The sequence below is a fragment of the Zootoca vivipara genome, chromosome 16, assembly GCF_963506605.1.
Source record: "Zootoca vivipara chromosome 16, rZooViv1.1, whole genome shotgun sequence".
NCBI classification, from domain to species: domain Eukaryota; kingdom Metazoa; phylum Chordata; class Lepidosauria; order Squamata; family Lacertidae; genus Zootoca; species Zootoca vivipara.
Window position 1 is genome coordinate 26889754 of NC_083291.1, and position 15562 is coordinate 26905315.

Here is a 15562-nt window from a genome sequence, read left to right on the forward strand (position 1 = left end):
GGACCAGTGATCAGGCATGATGGGAATTGTAGTCCAAAACACCTGGTGGGCCGAAGTTTGGGGATGCCTGGCATGGACCATCACGGTCCAGAGACGAGTCTGTCCCTGAATTCCAGTTGTTGGGTGGATGTTGCCTTCATGCACAGCTCATGTGCACTTCATAGAAGCATTTGAGCTGGCAAGTGTTAAGAACAGGATTGCACCTAAATGGACCCCTGGTCTGTTCTAGCAGGCTCTTCTCATCTTTTTAATCACTAAATGGTACCGTAATTCAATGGGATGTAAGCTCCATTAGAAAGACAGACCTACTTCTGAGCAGACATGCATCAGATTGCACTGTAAGGCAACAACTGGTTTTTCAACTTTTAATTGTTTGAATGGAAAATTAAGTTGGCCATAGTCGTGATTTATTAAGGCATACATCACTAAAATATGCTGGCTAGCTAGTCCTTAAGGCAGGCATCCCCAAACTTTGGCCCTCCAGATGTTTTGAACTACTGTACAATTCCCATATTCCCCGACCGCTGGTCCTGTTAGCTAGGGATCATGGGAGTTGTAGGCCAAAACATTTGGAGGGCCGCAGTTTGGGGATGCCTGCCTTAAGGTAAAGGGACCCCTGACCATTAGGTCCAGTTGTGACCGACTCTAGGGTTGCGGCGCTCATCTCGCGTTATTGGCCGAGAGAGCCAGCATACAGCTTCCAGGTCATGTAGCCAGCATGACTAAGCTGCTTCTGGCGAACCAGAGCAGCACACGGAAACGCCATTTACCTTCCCGCCGGAGCAGTATCTATTTATCTACTTGCACTTTGACGTGCTTTCGAACTGCTAGGTTGGCAGGAGCTGGGACCGAGCAACGGGAGCTCACCCCGTCGCGGGGATTTGAACTGCCAACCTACTGATCGGCAAGCCCTAGGCTCTGTGGTTTAACCCACAGTGCTAGTCATTAATGGCTGTTAAAAAGAAAATCTCACTAATTTGGTAAGGAGTAGTTGTGAAAGTGCAGCAAACAAGGATGCAGAGACAGACAGAAGCTTCTCAAGCTTTTGGTTCAATGCTTGTAGAGTGCAGGGTAAGTGTAGGATGCAAAAAGAACAAGTATTTTGCCAAAGAAGAGGCCCTTTTTGCTGAACTCAGAGCTCAGTTCTTGTTCCACACACTTCAGCCTGAAATGTCTACTAGGAAGTACAGAGGGTATATATACTGGATGCCCATTCTTTCCCATTCAAAACTACAATCTGGGTGTACCCTTAGGCTACTTCCATATGTACAAGGCAAACAGCATGTGATATGCTGTTAGGAAGACATGCCTTTAATCTGCTTTTCCCACAAAGTAAGGGAGTACATCCCCCATGCCTATATGTGTTAAGCCTTGCATGGGTTGAAAGTCATGCAACTCAGCCTATATTCACTGCAGGGTGTCGGACGCAAAATAAGATGATTAAGCTTCATGCTGGATGCATGATGGAGAGACATGTTGTATGACCACTTCACCATGAGTTGAACTCCGGCTGCATTCATACAACCTACTTCAAAACTACATCGACAGTGTTGAGCTGGCTTTGACCTACTGCTGTCTCCTTTATTGCTACTGTACCAAAGCAGGGTGATTCCACAATCCACTCTCTCTGGGGATTAAAGGCAAGGAAGTTGTCTAAGCCAGGGGTCCCCAAACTAAGGCCCGGGGGCCAGAGGCGGCCCAATCGCCTTCTAAATCCGGCCCGCGGACGGTCCAGGAATCACCATGTTTTTACATGAGTAGAATGTGTCCTTTTATTTAAAATGCATCTCTGGGTTATTTGTGGGGCCTGCCTGGTGTTTTTACATGAGTAGAATGTGTCCTTTTATTTAAAATGCATCTCTGGGTTATTTGTGGGGCATAAGAATTTGTTCATATTTTTTTTTCAAAATATAGTCCGGCCCCCCCACAAGGTCTGAGGGACAGTGGACCGGCCCCCTGCTGAAAAAGTTTGCTGACCCCTGGTCTAAGCCGTGCAGAAGAGAATGCTGCTGACTTGCACTTCTCTTGCATCAGAAGAAAGCCATGCTCAGAGTTCAGTACTAGCACTTGTGGGTAGATATCCTGCAAACTCTGGTTGCTGGATCTGATGCAAACGGTTGTGGGTTTTTATGTGTGTGTGTGTATTTTTACAAAAGCCAGAAGATCTTTCTGCCCAGCATGTATGTATATGTATGTATGTATGTATGTGTGTGTGTGTGTACACACACACACACACACACACACACACACACACACACACGTGAAGCAACCTCAGAAACGATAGTCCACTGAGGTTCCTGAAACATAAAGTATAAACTCCTTTCCAGTGTATGTGTAACGGTGACCACTGTCAGGGCCCTTCTAGCACAAAACTATCCTATCACGAAACCCTTAAAACGCCAGTGAAGAATTATTAGGATTTAATATAAGAGGCCAGGCTCAATGCCGTGACTTTCTTTAACCTCAATATGAGGAGTAAGATCTACGGCTACAATACAAGAGACTCTTGCTGAGCAGGAAAGTCTACTTCTTTGGGATTTTTAACAAAACGAGGGTGAAAGAACGTAAGAACGTTTGGCAACGCTGCCATTACATGTCACATTCTTGAGCATGACTACTTGGTGCTAACGTTTTCACAATGCACTGTATGTTGTGTTCTCTGGACTCACAAATAGAGCACAAAATATAGGTATGTAGAGCTACGCATTTTCCTTAGTATCGGCTCAATGGACATTCAACACCTGCTTTTTCATTTCACTTCTTACATATGCAACTTTCTAGGTTGGTGATGGCATGATGCACTTCTCAAGTTTTGTGCACGCTTTGTAGGATGATATGATGTGGTTCAACTGCAAGAACTTTGGGGGAAAGAGCTGTTTGATAAGCTGCAAACATTTGGAAAGTATCCAGTCATAAATTCCTTAGTTTTTTCTCTTAGGGGCAGGCCCAATATTACTTATGGATGCATTCTCTACTTACAGGAGCCTGCTGTTAGTGTGAATAGCTCATAGGTCTTGACTGTCACAACAACCTCTGCTATCTGTAAGATACATTTTGGAACTCCAGCGGTTGCAGAAGTTGGGGTGACAGAGATCTTGGTGTTTCATTCTACCCTTAGCAAAATCATTAGCCACACCTACCACTGGGTAGCCACTTTAATTCTTCCTAAAGAACAAAACCAGGCACATGCCTATTTTGTGCCTGTTTGCCATTATTTAAGGCTCCCATTCATACACTTCCTTGGAGAAGCTTTTTGAAGTACCTTGGGCTGTCAGCTGCTTTCTGCAACGGAGCCTAGCTTTCCAGGTATTTAATCTCCAAAATGATCCTCGGTGCCCTGGGGCACGGTTATTATTCCCTGAACGTATTGTCTGTTTGTTATAAATATTGTTTTAACTTGCTAGACACATGACACTTGGGAAAACCTCAGGTAATTAATGACAGTATGCTTCTGCAGCCATGAAAAGTTCAATGAGGCGTCCTTGGGGATGTGACTCCTTACTGTCCAGGACCTTTTCTTTTAGACCACCTCCTTCCTTTAATGCTTAGTTGTTAGCCCAGTTAAGCCTGCAAATGTATAGGGTTACTCCCCAAAACAGCCATGGGTTTGACAGAGGTTAACACAGTACATTGCAAATGGCAGAGCAGAGCTAACCAATGAGGCAGTTATGGGTACACAAGCACCCAAAAAGGATCCCCAACACCTGTTGATATTAGACTTGAAAGAAGCATTCTGTTATAGCCAACTGAAAAGGCTGCTCTGTGTGTGGCAGTGGGAGGGCATCCACGATGATTTATCTGGTTTGCAAATGTGCCCAAGAGGAGATTGGTGACCCCTGCTGTAATAAAATGCCAGCCATTTGCACCACAGAAGCCATAACAACAGTAGCCTAAATCACCCTAAGTTATGGGCACATGCTATTGAGATCTCTGTAAATCCTCCAGGAGCACAGGCTGCTCTTCCTTCTTGCCTACCAAGTGAGTCAACCCTGGGCACACATCTCTGGGAGGACAGCCGCTCTGCATAAAGCAGTGATGTTTCTCAGGACATTATTCCTCTTTGATGAGACATTGGGAACAGTATAAAGCGGCTAATCCTTTGGTTGTAAATACAAGGAGCGAGGTCTTCTTATTTTTAAATACTTTGCATGCGGAGGGCAGCAGCTGAAATTCGTTTAGCATCTTTGCCTAGGGTCTGGAGGATGACGTTCTCCCAAGTCAAACCACGTGCCCTGTTTTGTGTAAAGCAGAAAGGTTTTCCTCCTGGCAATATGGCTAAGTAGTTTTACATATAAATAGGGGCTATTACACACCATGAAGAAAAGGGATAATATACATCAATGTAAAAGCAGAGCACGTTACTAGAACCTTTTGCAGATGTTCACTAACCAGCAAGTTGGTGGCCTTGGACCAAGACTAGGGTAGAACGAGGATAAATTCCACACACAAAAATCTGCTGGGAAAAAAGTACTAGTCCTTCCAACCTGCTGCTTCTCCTCATATCTTCCACAACCAGCACAGACGTTCGCTAAAAGGATCACTAGGCATATTCTTCCCCCTCCCACCCTCAACAGCCCTTTGGAGGCGAGTTTATCCTGCTGATTCTAACCGTAAGAAGTGGCTGGCTGCGTTGCAGATGTATCCAGTCCTTTGCCCCCCTGTTTTAGAGAAGAGCAGGGGGGAACAGACTCCTTTTGCTTTGATTATGAATGGATGGCGTTCTCTAGGATGGAGTCATTGCCTACAAAATCCCGCAAGTATGCATCTGACAAAGAAGGTTGCTCTTCTTCCGAGTTTTGCCCTTCTTGCTTGGCTTCTGCCATTACTGCTTCCTGTGTGTTGGAGTCTTGAATTGAGGGCATCTGGAAGCCGGGCTCATTGCCTCGTGGCTCGCTGGGTTGCAGAGGAAGCAGGGCCTTGTGGCGCATGAGGCTGTCGTCGCTGTTTTGGGCTTCCAGTGAGTTCCTGTGCTTTGCATTCCGGTTGGCTACTGCGTTTGTCTGGTGCTCCTCGAAGCTCAGCGAGAAAGTGACAGTCCCGCCGCCAAAGCTCACCTTTTGCTTGCACCCGTGTGGCTGCTGGTGGTCCACAGGACTTGGCAGCGAAAAGGGGTTTTCATGGTTGCTTTTACTGCTGATGGATGAGGATGGCGTCGAGGCTGTGGAGCCTCCAAGGCTGTTGGACCTCTTGCGGGACACATTGCTGCGCCGCAGCGTAGCCTTGGCAGCCACCTTGAAGGCGTGGGCGGCAGTGCTGGAACGCACCTCCTCGATGGTGTTGCGCGAGGGCTTGAAGAGGATGATGTAGACCTTGTTGAAGAAGATGCAAGCCAGCTGCCCAAAGCTGGCAGCCAGGATAGCAATCACCTCCACTGCCGAGACAAATTTGCCGTAGGTGCTGGCGTAAGCAGGGATAAAAGAGATCCAGACGATGAAGAAGATCAGCATGCTAAAGGTGATGAACTTGGCCTCGTTGAAGTTCTCGGGCAGCTTGCGGGACTTGAAAGCGAAGAAGAAGCAGATAGCAGCCAGGAGGCATGTGTAGCCGATCAGGAAGCCCAGTGCCATCAAGGAGCCCTCATTGCAGGTGATGAAGATGATCTCGTCCTCCAGCTCATGATTCCGGTAGCTGGAAGGGGGAGCCGTATAGAGCCAGATGACACAGATGACTATCTGCACAAAAGTGCAGAGGAAGACCAGCAGGAACTGGAGGTTAAGGCCCCACCACTTGCGATGGAGGCTTGTGGGTATCTTGGCCTCAAAGACCAGGAGGACACGGTTGGTCTTGACCAGGATGCAGGAGATGCAGAGGACGAAGCTGATGCCAAAGGCCGGCTGCCGTAAGCGGCAGTTCCAATCCTGGGGCTCCCCAATGAAGAAGAGGGAGCTGGAGAAGCAGCACAGCAAGGAGAAGAGGAGGAGGTAAGAGAGTTCGCGGTTTGTGGCCTTGACGATGGGTGTGTTGCGGAACCTGGTAAAGACCCCTAGGACAAACGATGTGAGGAAGATGCCTAGTATAGCGAAAAGGGTGAGAGCGATCCCAAACGGCTCTGTCCAAGACAAAAATTCTATTTGCTTGGGAATGCAGAAGGTGTGGTTTTCGTTGGACCAGAAGTCTTCATCACACCTCTCACAGGCACTAGCATCTGGAAAAGACAAGACACTCTTGAGAAAGAAAGAAAGAAAGAAAGAAAGAAAGAAAGAAAGAAAGAAAGAAAGAAAGAAAGAAAGAAAGAAGAAAGAAAGAAAGAAGAGAAATTTCTGAACCTGAACAGCATGTATGTTACGTGTTGTCTTATCCGCTGCCTGTGCTTATTAAAGTGATCTAGGACCCCAGGGTAGGTTACATCAACAAATTACATGAAGCTGTGAATAAATATTAAAACACACATGTAATTTTACAGTGGTCCCTCGGTTTACAAACACAATTGGTTCTGGTAGTCTGTACTTAACCTGAAGCGTACTGCACCTGAAGCAAACATTCCCATTGAAAGTAATGGAAAGTGGATTAATCCGTTCCAGGCGTGTCCGCGGAGTACTCAACCTGAAGCGTACTTAACTCGAGGTATGAGTGTAATTAGTTCCGGAAGTCCGTACAGTAGTACCTCGGGTTACGAACAAGATCCGTTCCGGGTCGCAGTTCGTAACCCGAAAAGTTCATAACCCGAACCGCCATTTTGCGCATGCGCAAAGCGCTATTTTTGCACTTTGCACATGCGCAGACTGCGTGCATGCTTCTGCGCACGTGCAAACCGCGATCACGGCTGAAAATACTTCCGGGTTTGCGCAGTTCGTAACCCGAGTTGTTCGTAACCCGAGGTACGACTGTACTTAACCTGAAGCGTACTTAACCTGAAGCAAACTTTCCCATTGAAAGTAATGGAAAGTGGATTAATCCGTTCCAGACAGGTCCGCAGAGTACTCAAACCGAGGCGAAAATACTCAAACCGAGGCGTACTTAAACCGAGGTATGACTGTACAAGCTTAAGAACATTACACACCTGTCAAAATTACAATATAGGGCCTGGCTAAGTCATTGCATTAGACTGAGGTTCACTGTAGGGTCTCAGCCGTCTTTTTTCTTTTTTTCTTTGTTTGTGTAATGTTGAGAGGTAGATGGGGGTCTGGTGCAAGACCCCTAGAACATGAGCCCTTGAGGGGTATCAGGGCTGTAGTTGCCCCTGCAGGCTCTATGTACAGAGGGCCACAACACCTGTATCAGCTAACCTTATCATCATCATCATCATTTTATTAAACTTGTTAGATACTTTATCTTGCCCAAAGCAACCTGAAGTGACTTGCTACCAAACAACCAACCAAACAAAAATAAACAAAAGCCCACAATGAAGATGATGACCCAAAACATTACAAACATTTCATCCACTTCTAAAAGGCCAAAGATAGATAGATAAAGGCCAAAGGGAGAGGCAGTAGATGATAAGAGGAAACCTCATTATTTTGCAAATTATTCCCCTTCCTCAAAAATATGAAGGCAGAAATTCCAAAATGGTTGCAAGGCAGTTCCAGGCCTAGATGTCACTATAGAGGTAAATAGGTAAAGGTAAAGGTAAAGGGACCCCTGACCATTAGGTCCAGTCGTGACCGACTCTGGGGTTGCGCGCTCATCTCGCATTATTGGCCAAGGGAGCCGGCGTATAGCTTCCAGGTCATGTGGCCAGCATGACAAAGCCGCTTCTGGCAAACCAGAGCAGCGCATGGAAACGCCGTTTACCTTCCCGCTGTAGCGGTTCCTATTTATCTACTTGCATTTTGACGTGCTTTCGAACTGCTAGGCTGGCAGGAGCTGGGACCAAGCAACGGGAGCTCACCCCGTCACAGGGATTCGAACCGCCGACCTTCTGATCAGCAAGCCCTAGGCTCAGTGGTTTAACCACAGCGCCACCATAGCTGCCAAGTTCTCCCTTTTTTAAAGGGAAATTCCCTCATGCTGAATAGGCTTCCTCGCGAGAAAAGGGAAAACCTGGCAGCTATGAGCGCCACCTGGGTCCCTCATAGAGGTAAATAAGCATCTACAAATAAATTTCCTCCATACAGAAAACTAGTGTGCCAGAGATTGTAACTAGGCTTCTCTCTGACACACTAGTTTTCTGTCATGTGCTTCCATCATGATGCCCCAGAATGCAGGTTTGCCACCTTACAACTAGGCTGGAAATGGTACCTGGCTGACATAAGGACAGTTCCAGGGAGTGCCCAATTTAGCACAATGTGGGCAGTTTCTCCACACAGGTTGACAAGCAGAGGAGGAGGAGGAGGAGGATGGTACCTACTGAGAAGATCCATAAAAAGCCAAATTTTGTCCTTGCTTAGGACACCAAATTACCAAGGGGTGAAGGCCCTGCAAACAAAGTTTCTGAGAGCTGTGATCTATTACTGATTCTACCACTCAAAACAAACACCTTCCTATTTTGATGCTGTGACAACTGACTTCCCTCAACGAGGCCATGGAATTCTTCCAGAGGTCAAATTTATCTTCTGTGACAACACTGCTACATCCTCAGTTTGCTAAAAAACCTTTTGACTGTGGGCTCCGGTTTCAAAATACGCTTTCCGACTCCATCTTGGGAAACGTCTCCAAAGCAGAAGAGAGCAGAGCATTGGTTTCTCCGCATCAGACCATACCTGTCTCATCACTGATCTCCCCGTCAGTGCATTCCACACATTCAAAACAACAAGTAGAAGTCCCCTCGAGGATGCCTTTTCTTCTGCCTGGCGGGCAGTCTTTGCTGCAGTTGGAGAATGGCACCTGAAGGAATTAAAAACAAACCAACCATGAGCAGAAAGAGGCACAGTCATCAGGCAGAGTGTGAAAACCTAGATAAAGATACTCGGGAGAGAAACTGAACTTCACCAAGCAGGAACAGGTATGAAGCAAAGCCCCTCCTAGTGGAGGCTCCTGCTCACAGAGGGTTGATGGCAGACTAGATGCCACTGTCTGTGGTGGTGGCACCTCCCCTTTTCCACCTAAGGAGAGGACAGGTGGCAGCTATACAGCAACTTCTCTTCTGTGCCACTGCCAACCATTCACCTGAGCAAATTGGCAAGGGAGTAGCAATGCTGACTACGAGCAGCAGCAGAAAGGGGAGAGAGAGGAGATGGCGAAATTGACATCAGAAAGAAGAGAGCAGAAAGAAGAAACGCTTGAATGGAGACCCTTTTCTGATTATCTGAGAAAACATTATAGTCAAATGAAATGGAAGGCAGGACTTGAAGCGAAGGAATGAGAATGGTAAAGGAATGTAATGTCTTAGAGAAATATTACCTTTAGGGCAGTATTTGAAAAGAAACATCATGGGAGGAAGGGTGGGAAGCCAAAATCTTAATGGAACATTGCACTGAAACTGAATTTGTTAAATTGTTTGAAAACCAATAAAAATTTATGTTCAGAAGAAAGAAGAATCAGTGGTGCATTTATTGCCCCTTGCTTCACCAGGCAAGCAAGTAGCTACTGCTCTTTTATTTTTATTATTTTATTCCATTCTATTAAAGTGATTTATGTACTGCTTAACTACAATCATATCTCAGTGGTGTGCAAGAAATACAATATAGAATATTGGTTAAGTGGCAAAGGCTCTAAGAAAGCAGTGGCAGCTGCCCAGCTCCCCAGCTCCATCCCTCTGTGCAGACAATGTGAGGTCGATGCTGCTGTTGATGCAGGTGGCAGCACCAAGGAGGGGGGCCACCACCCAAGGGGCCCCGTCCTTACCACTAGCTGGAGAGAGGAGGCAGGAGACAGTGTCTGCTGCTGCTTCTCCTGGGACACTGTGGTCCTAGCAGCTGCTTTTAAGGATGGTTTTGTGACAGAAAGATTGTCCTGGGGGACTCTTGAGAGGCATAACCATATTGTGGGCTGGGGTGTGGGTAGGGAATGGTGTGCCTGTTCCTCCAAAATGTGAGCCTGGCATTACTCCAATACACCATATTCCAACATATCTATCCTCCCTTTCCACTGCTTCCCACCGATTTGCGTTTATTAAAGCGAGGTTTAATGTGTTTCCTTCCAATGTTTTGAGACATAGATTCTCCAAGGGTCTAGTTCCTGCTTTATGCGCTTGCGACAATAAGTCGACGGAATCCCTCCATCATATAATTTTTACATGTCCGTTGCACAGAGATGCTCGGGGAAACCTACTAAGAGCAATAATTCAGAAATTGGTTGGTTCGCCAGTAGTCACACCTTGCCCTAATCTTGCAAGACAGTGATCCTCACACAACCTTGCAGGTGGCAAGGTTTTTAAACTCTGTTCTGTCCCAAAAAAGGCGAATTGGTCAATTACATGTCTATTAAAGGCTTCTGTTATCCTTCCAACTGTTGCCTTAATATTCCTGTGTTTATGGTTATTTTTGATGGCAGTGATATGGTCTTCTGCTGTTGCGTTCCTTATGAATTTTGTGATTTTATGCTTTATGCTCTGTGCTTTTATGCTTTATGTTTTTATGTTTATATGGGCTCATAGCCGCAATAAACTTTGAACTGAATGTTCCAAGTCCCAAATTGACTTGAAAAATGATAAAACGCAAGGGTGATCTTTGTGCTGCTGAGGGCTTAGAACAGGCATCCCCAAACTTCGGCCCTCCAGATGTTTTGGACTACAATTCCCATCATCCCTGACCACTGGTCCTGTTAGCTAGGGATCATGGGAGTTGTAGGCCAAAACATCTGGAGGGCCGCAGTTTGGGGATGCCTGGCTTAGAATCTGCATTATCTGTCAGTATCTAACATGGTAATGGGTTGTTTCTCATTTCCAGTGGCAAGGGCAGCGTCATGCTGACATGCACAACAGCTGCTTACCTTTGTGTTAAGAGAGCGAACAAGCTCAGGATCCATGCTGTGCATCACCCCGGCAAGCCTTGCTGCCTGGCATTGCAGGGAACTGCCACACACGATCTAATGGCAGATTTTTGCACGTATACCAAACAGCCACAAGGTGGAAGCAGAAATCAAAACTGTGACTTTCGAAACAGTGGTCTGGTGCGGAATGTTGCTTAGCGCATTTGAGCAATTTCATGGAGTGGCCTTTCCCCCTCAGGAACCACAACAATTTGCTAGCTGTGGTCTCATCCAGACCTGCACTTGTCTTGTGCCTAGAAAGCATGAGTCCAAGCAGTTTCCTGCTTGTTCCACCTTTCTAGGCATAGGTCGGTCTGTCTTCTTCTTCTTCTTCTTCTTCTTCTTCTTCTTCTTCTTCTTCTTCTTCTTCTTCTTCTTCTTCTTCTTCCTCGTCTTCTTCTTCTTCTTCTTCTTCTAATACCGCCCTACACTCGCAGGTCTCAGGGCGGTTTACAGAATAAAATCAAAATATAAAACCACAAAATCCAAAAAAAATAAAAAAATAAAAACACCAACCCAATAACCTGCTTTCTCCTGGAAAACCTGCTCTTTAGCGATCAATCGGAGCAAACTTCAATCCGCTTGATAGACATTTGCTCCAACTCGGTGGTAAAGATCGGGTTTCACTGGGGCAAAGCAACAGAGCAAGGGCAAGTCTGGGTGGGCCCTATGTATAACAACATAGGAACAAATTAACTGCTAAATAACAAGGCACCAGCAGCTTGAGGCTGTGTGTAAATCTGTATGCCTTCCTTTGAAAGCATCGCTGGCGCTCAGAGGTAGGAAAGACCCTCCAAAAAGCTTGGTACATTTGTGATTCTAGCACCAGACACAGGGCCGGGAGATCAATGGAAAGGAGCAGGACAAAAAGGGCATATAGCAACAGAAGGGCTCTCAGGGAGGCAAGGGCATGGCACACCCAGCTCTGTCCTCTAATTCCTCACTGCCACCCCTCAGTGTCTGCCACCTGAAGCAGATGCCTCATGTTGCTTAGTGACAGCGTTTCCCAAACTTAAAATAATCGCATACCCCTTTTGAGAATGTCGTCTTACCAGTGCAGTTTTAATAATACTATTTTATCTTTGGATTGTTTTCTGCAGCTAAAAAGACTATGATGAAGTAAAATAAAGAATTCTGCTATCTACCTATGGAACCCTCAAGGGTACACATACCACACTTTGGGAAACACTGTTATACAGTTCAGCATTCAAAATGGCAACGCCAGCACTATGATTTGGAGGACAGGAACTGATACTAGCACACATATGCGCACTTTGCCTGCTGCTCATCCACAAAAAACCAGACAGCGGTAACAAAAACGATGCGTTCCCCCCCCCCCCCGGACCCAAGAAAACAGAACCTCGCCATTGGCTATGGGAAATAACTTCAGCCAAAAAAAAATATCTGTGGACCTTGTGGGAAAAGTTGATCAATATTAATGTTAGTTCGGGGTGACTGGTGTCTCTTACCTCCTTGGAGAACCCACTCCACAGAATCTTGTTCTCATTGATAAACAGCCTCTCTCCTTTCTTGGCATAAACATTATAGTGTCCAACTTCCTCAAAGACAATGGAGCCGTCCTCTGGTGACAGGTGCCAATTGATGATTGAGTAATTCCCTATCAGGCCCCCAGATTCGTCAAAATCCACTTGCTCTCCCATGTTGTTTGTGAAGTTCAAGTGCCGCAGGTGTTTCAGTACCTATGGAGAAGGACACAGAGACAGGCTGAATCAGGCCATCACTGATACTGGCATCTCTTGATGGACCAACCCTGCTGCGCCAAAAGTAAAAGCCATGAAAATGCCTGAAGTTAGGTAGAAACAGAAATGGCGGCTCGTGCTGCTGAAACGGTGACTTGTCAAATGCTTGTGTTGTTTTAATACATCCTTTTGCAAATGGGTGTGAGATGACATTCCTGCATTGCAAAGGGGTTGGACTAGATCAGGGTTACCCAAACGTGGGTCTCCAGCTGTTTTGGACTACAACTCCCATCACCCCTTGCTAGCAGAACCAGTGATCATGGATGATGGGAACTGTAGTCCAAAACAGCTGGAGACCCAAGTCTGGGAAACCCTGGACTAGATGACGCTTGTGACCCTTCCAATTCTATGATCCCCCCCCCAAAAGGAAAATGAACCTCTTATTTTTGAGAAGGGATAGGGGGCTATAGATGCTGGGGGAAGACTTACGGTATTAGAGACACTTGACTAGCCTCTCTTGAACTGGAAATGACACCATTGTCAGGGAGTTTTCATGGACTAGGGATATTCAGTTCTGTCAGGGAGCATAGGATTTGTAGTTTTCTCTGCCTCCCAATAGTTTTCTTTTCACTTTAACCTTCTCAGAGGTATTTGGGGTGGGGAGAGGGCTGGTAGTGGAAGGGTGTGTGATAAAACAATGTGTTTGGTTGAGATAGTTCAGTTGGTAGCACATGAGACTCTTAATCCCAGAGTTGTGAGTTTGAGTCTCACATTGGGCAAAAGATTCATCCATTGCAGAGGGTTGGACTACTAGATGGCTCTTGTGGTCCCTTCCAACTCTATATGATTCTATGGTTCTAAATACAGTGGACCCTCAAGTTACGTACCACTCTGGATATGTAACTTTCGGGTTGCGAACGCGGCAAACCTGGAAGTGTATACTTCTGGGTTTCACCACGCGAGCATGCGCAAAAGCGCTCTGTGCACCATGTGCGTGCGCAGAAGCGCTCTATCATGCCACCTGCGTGTGCAGAAGCAGCGCCTCCAGTTACAGACTTTTCAGGTTAAGTACGGACCCCCGGAACGAATTTAATTCATATACGGAGGGTCCACTGTACTTTTTAAAAAAACCTCTCAAGTCTTTTCAAGTATTTCCATGGTATGCTTGAAAATGAACGCGAATACATACTTTTTTTTTAAAGTGAGCTAAATTGTGTGATGATTTTTTAAATTAAAAATACACCAAAATGTGTTTATGCCAGCTTTCAGATTTAAGAATTTCCAGGGTGCCTCACACCATTAAAATACAGTATCAAGATAAAAACCGTAGCAGAACAGTAAAACCTGAGCAGAACAAAAAAAACCAACAACCAACAGTACTTGTCAAAAACTAGTACCTTAAAACGAGCTTAAAGAGGCAAATTGGTCAGCCTGGTTAAATGAAAAAGTCTTTGTCTGGTGTTAAAAGAACGTTGAGAAGAAAAATAGTACACACAGGGTACCACAACTGAAAAAGCACCACAACACATTTGTTTCATGTGGTCTGAGGGCTGACTCCCACCCCCCCTCTGTCTCACACACACTTTTTAAAACAAGTACCAGCTGCTCAAAGTGGCTAAAAATGCTACTCTTATCATTCACATTGAACATTTAGTTGCAGAAGAGTTAAATGATGTGTTGATGTGCTGTCCCAACTAGAAATATTGTAGTAGTGGCTATTGACATGGGTGAAAAGGGACGACTATCTGTTCCTGCCTGCAATGTTCCTGAGAACCTTGAAAAATGCCAGGGGTGGGATGGGGGCAGCCATGATTTTTCCAGTACAACATTCTTGGTTGGGACAGTACGCCTTCATGTGCCATTATTCTCCAGCCACATTTTCAACATACGGTACATGTGACATGACAGGAGTTGCACTTTTTAGTGCCTGTGGTTTTTGTTTTGTTTTGTTTTAAGTACAAGTCAGATCTCAGACCAGCTTGTATTCTTAGTACTGTAGTTAAAAATAAACACGACATATGTGTGCAGGTTTTGGGTGTGTGTGTAGGTAAATCCGCATGGAAATGGGACAGGACATATGAACACACGTAAAAGGGACACAGTCTGCCTCAAGACTGGCCCATCCATCCTTAATGATTACTTTAGTATCCAGACAGACTTGTGCAAAAAGGCAGTCCTTTAGTAGATCGGTTGCTTAATTTCTGTGAAACAGGCTAATATTAGATATAAGGCCTGTAATAACTTAGTCCGAAAAAGGTAAGAATTTAACCAGGCATCCCCAAACTTTGGCCCTCCAGATGTTTTGGACTACAATTCCCATCTTCCCCAACCACTGGTCCTGTTAGCTAGGGATCATGGGAGTTGTAGGCCAAAACATCTGGAGGGCCGCAGTTTGGGGATGCCTGCTCTAACCACTATGCCACACTGGTATAGCATTACTCAAATCACTCAAATACATAAACTAGTCTGACAGTTTTGCACATAGAAGATAACGCAGGGCTCTGTTCAGTGGTAGGCAATATATTTTTGCACATGGTATATCCTGGTTCAATCATTGGCATCCCCAGTTCAAAGGATGCACAGAAGCCTTTCGGAGAAGAGGACAAGTCAAGCTGTCTCCCGCTTAACTAATGTGAGAACATTTGTTTGCCTGAATTTAACTAACAAAAATACTGTTTTCTTAAACGTTATGGTAGCTTTTCAGAGAACAGTTTTCAAAGAGAAAGGCAAAAAACAAACTACTATATACTATAGTTACTCGAAACACAGCAATGCTGGTTTTCCCTGATGTGCTCCAAGCCACAGAGGGGACAAGGAAGTCTTCACCCAATGTGCTTTACCTGACTTGCTTCTCTGCACTTGCAACCCCCACCCCCAAATCGTCTTCAGTGATGCTGCCATCCACACATGCGCAAGGGATGCCTCAAATGTCCACCCACTCAGCTTAACCGCACCTTACATTTTTCAAATTGGATGGAAGCTGGTTTGAGGGAAAAGGCATCAAACAGCAGTAT

General features: G+C 45.6%; 1 protein-coding gene across 3 annotated transcripts in view; it reads right to left on the bottom strand.

Annotated features, from left to right (window-relative positions):
- Positions 1 to 783: 783 nt before the first annotated feature.
- Positions 784 to 15562, bottom strand: part of CASR (calcium sensing receptor) — a 48666-nt gene continuing 33887 nt past the window's right edge. For all 3 annotated transcript variants that reach the window (XM_060269212.1, XM_060269211.1, XM_060269210.1), the window contains exons 5-7: positions 12318 to 12548; positions 8640 to 8763; positions 784 to 6145 (exon numbers count right to left, since the gene is read on the bottom strand). In XM_060269212.1, coding sequence (XP_060125195.1) covers positions 4704 to 6145; positions 8640 to 8763; positions 12318 to 12548 — 1797 coding nt within the window. In that variant the 3' untranslated portion in view covers positions 784 to 4703. The remainder of the gene's footprint in view (positions 6146 to 8639; positions 8764 to 12317; positions 12549 to 15562) is intronic.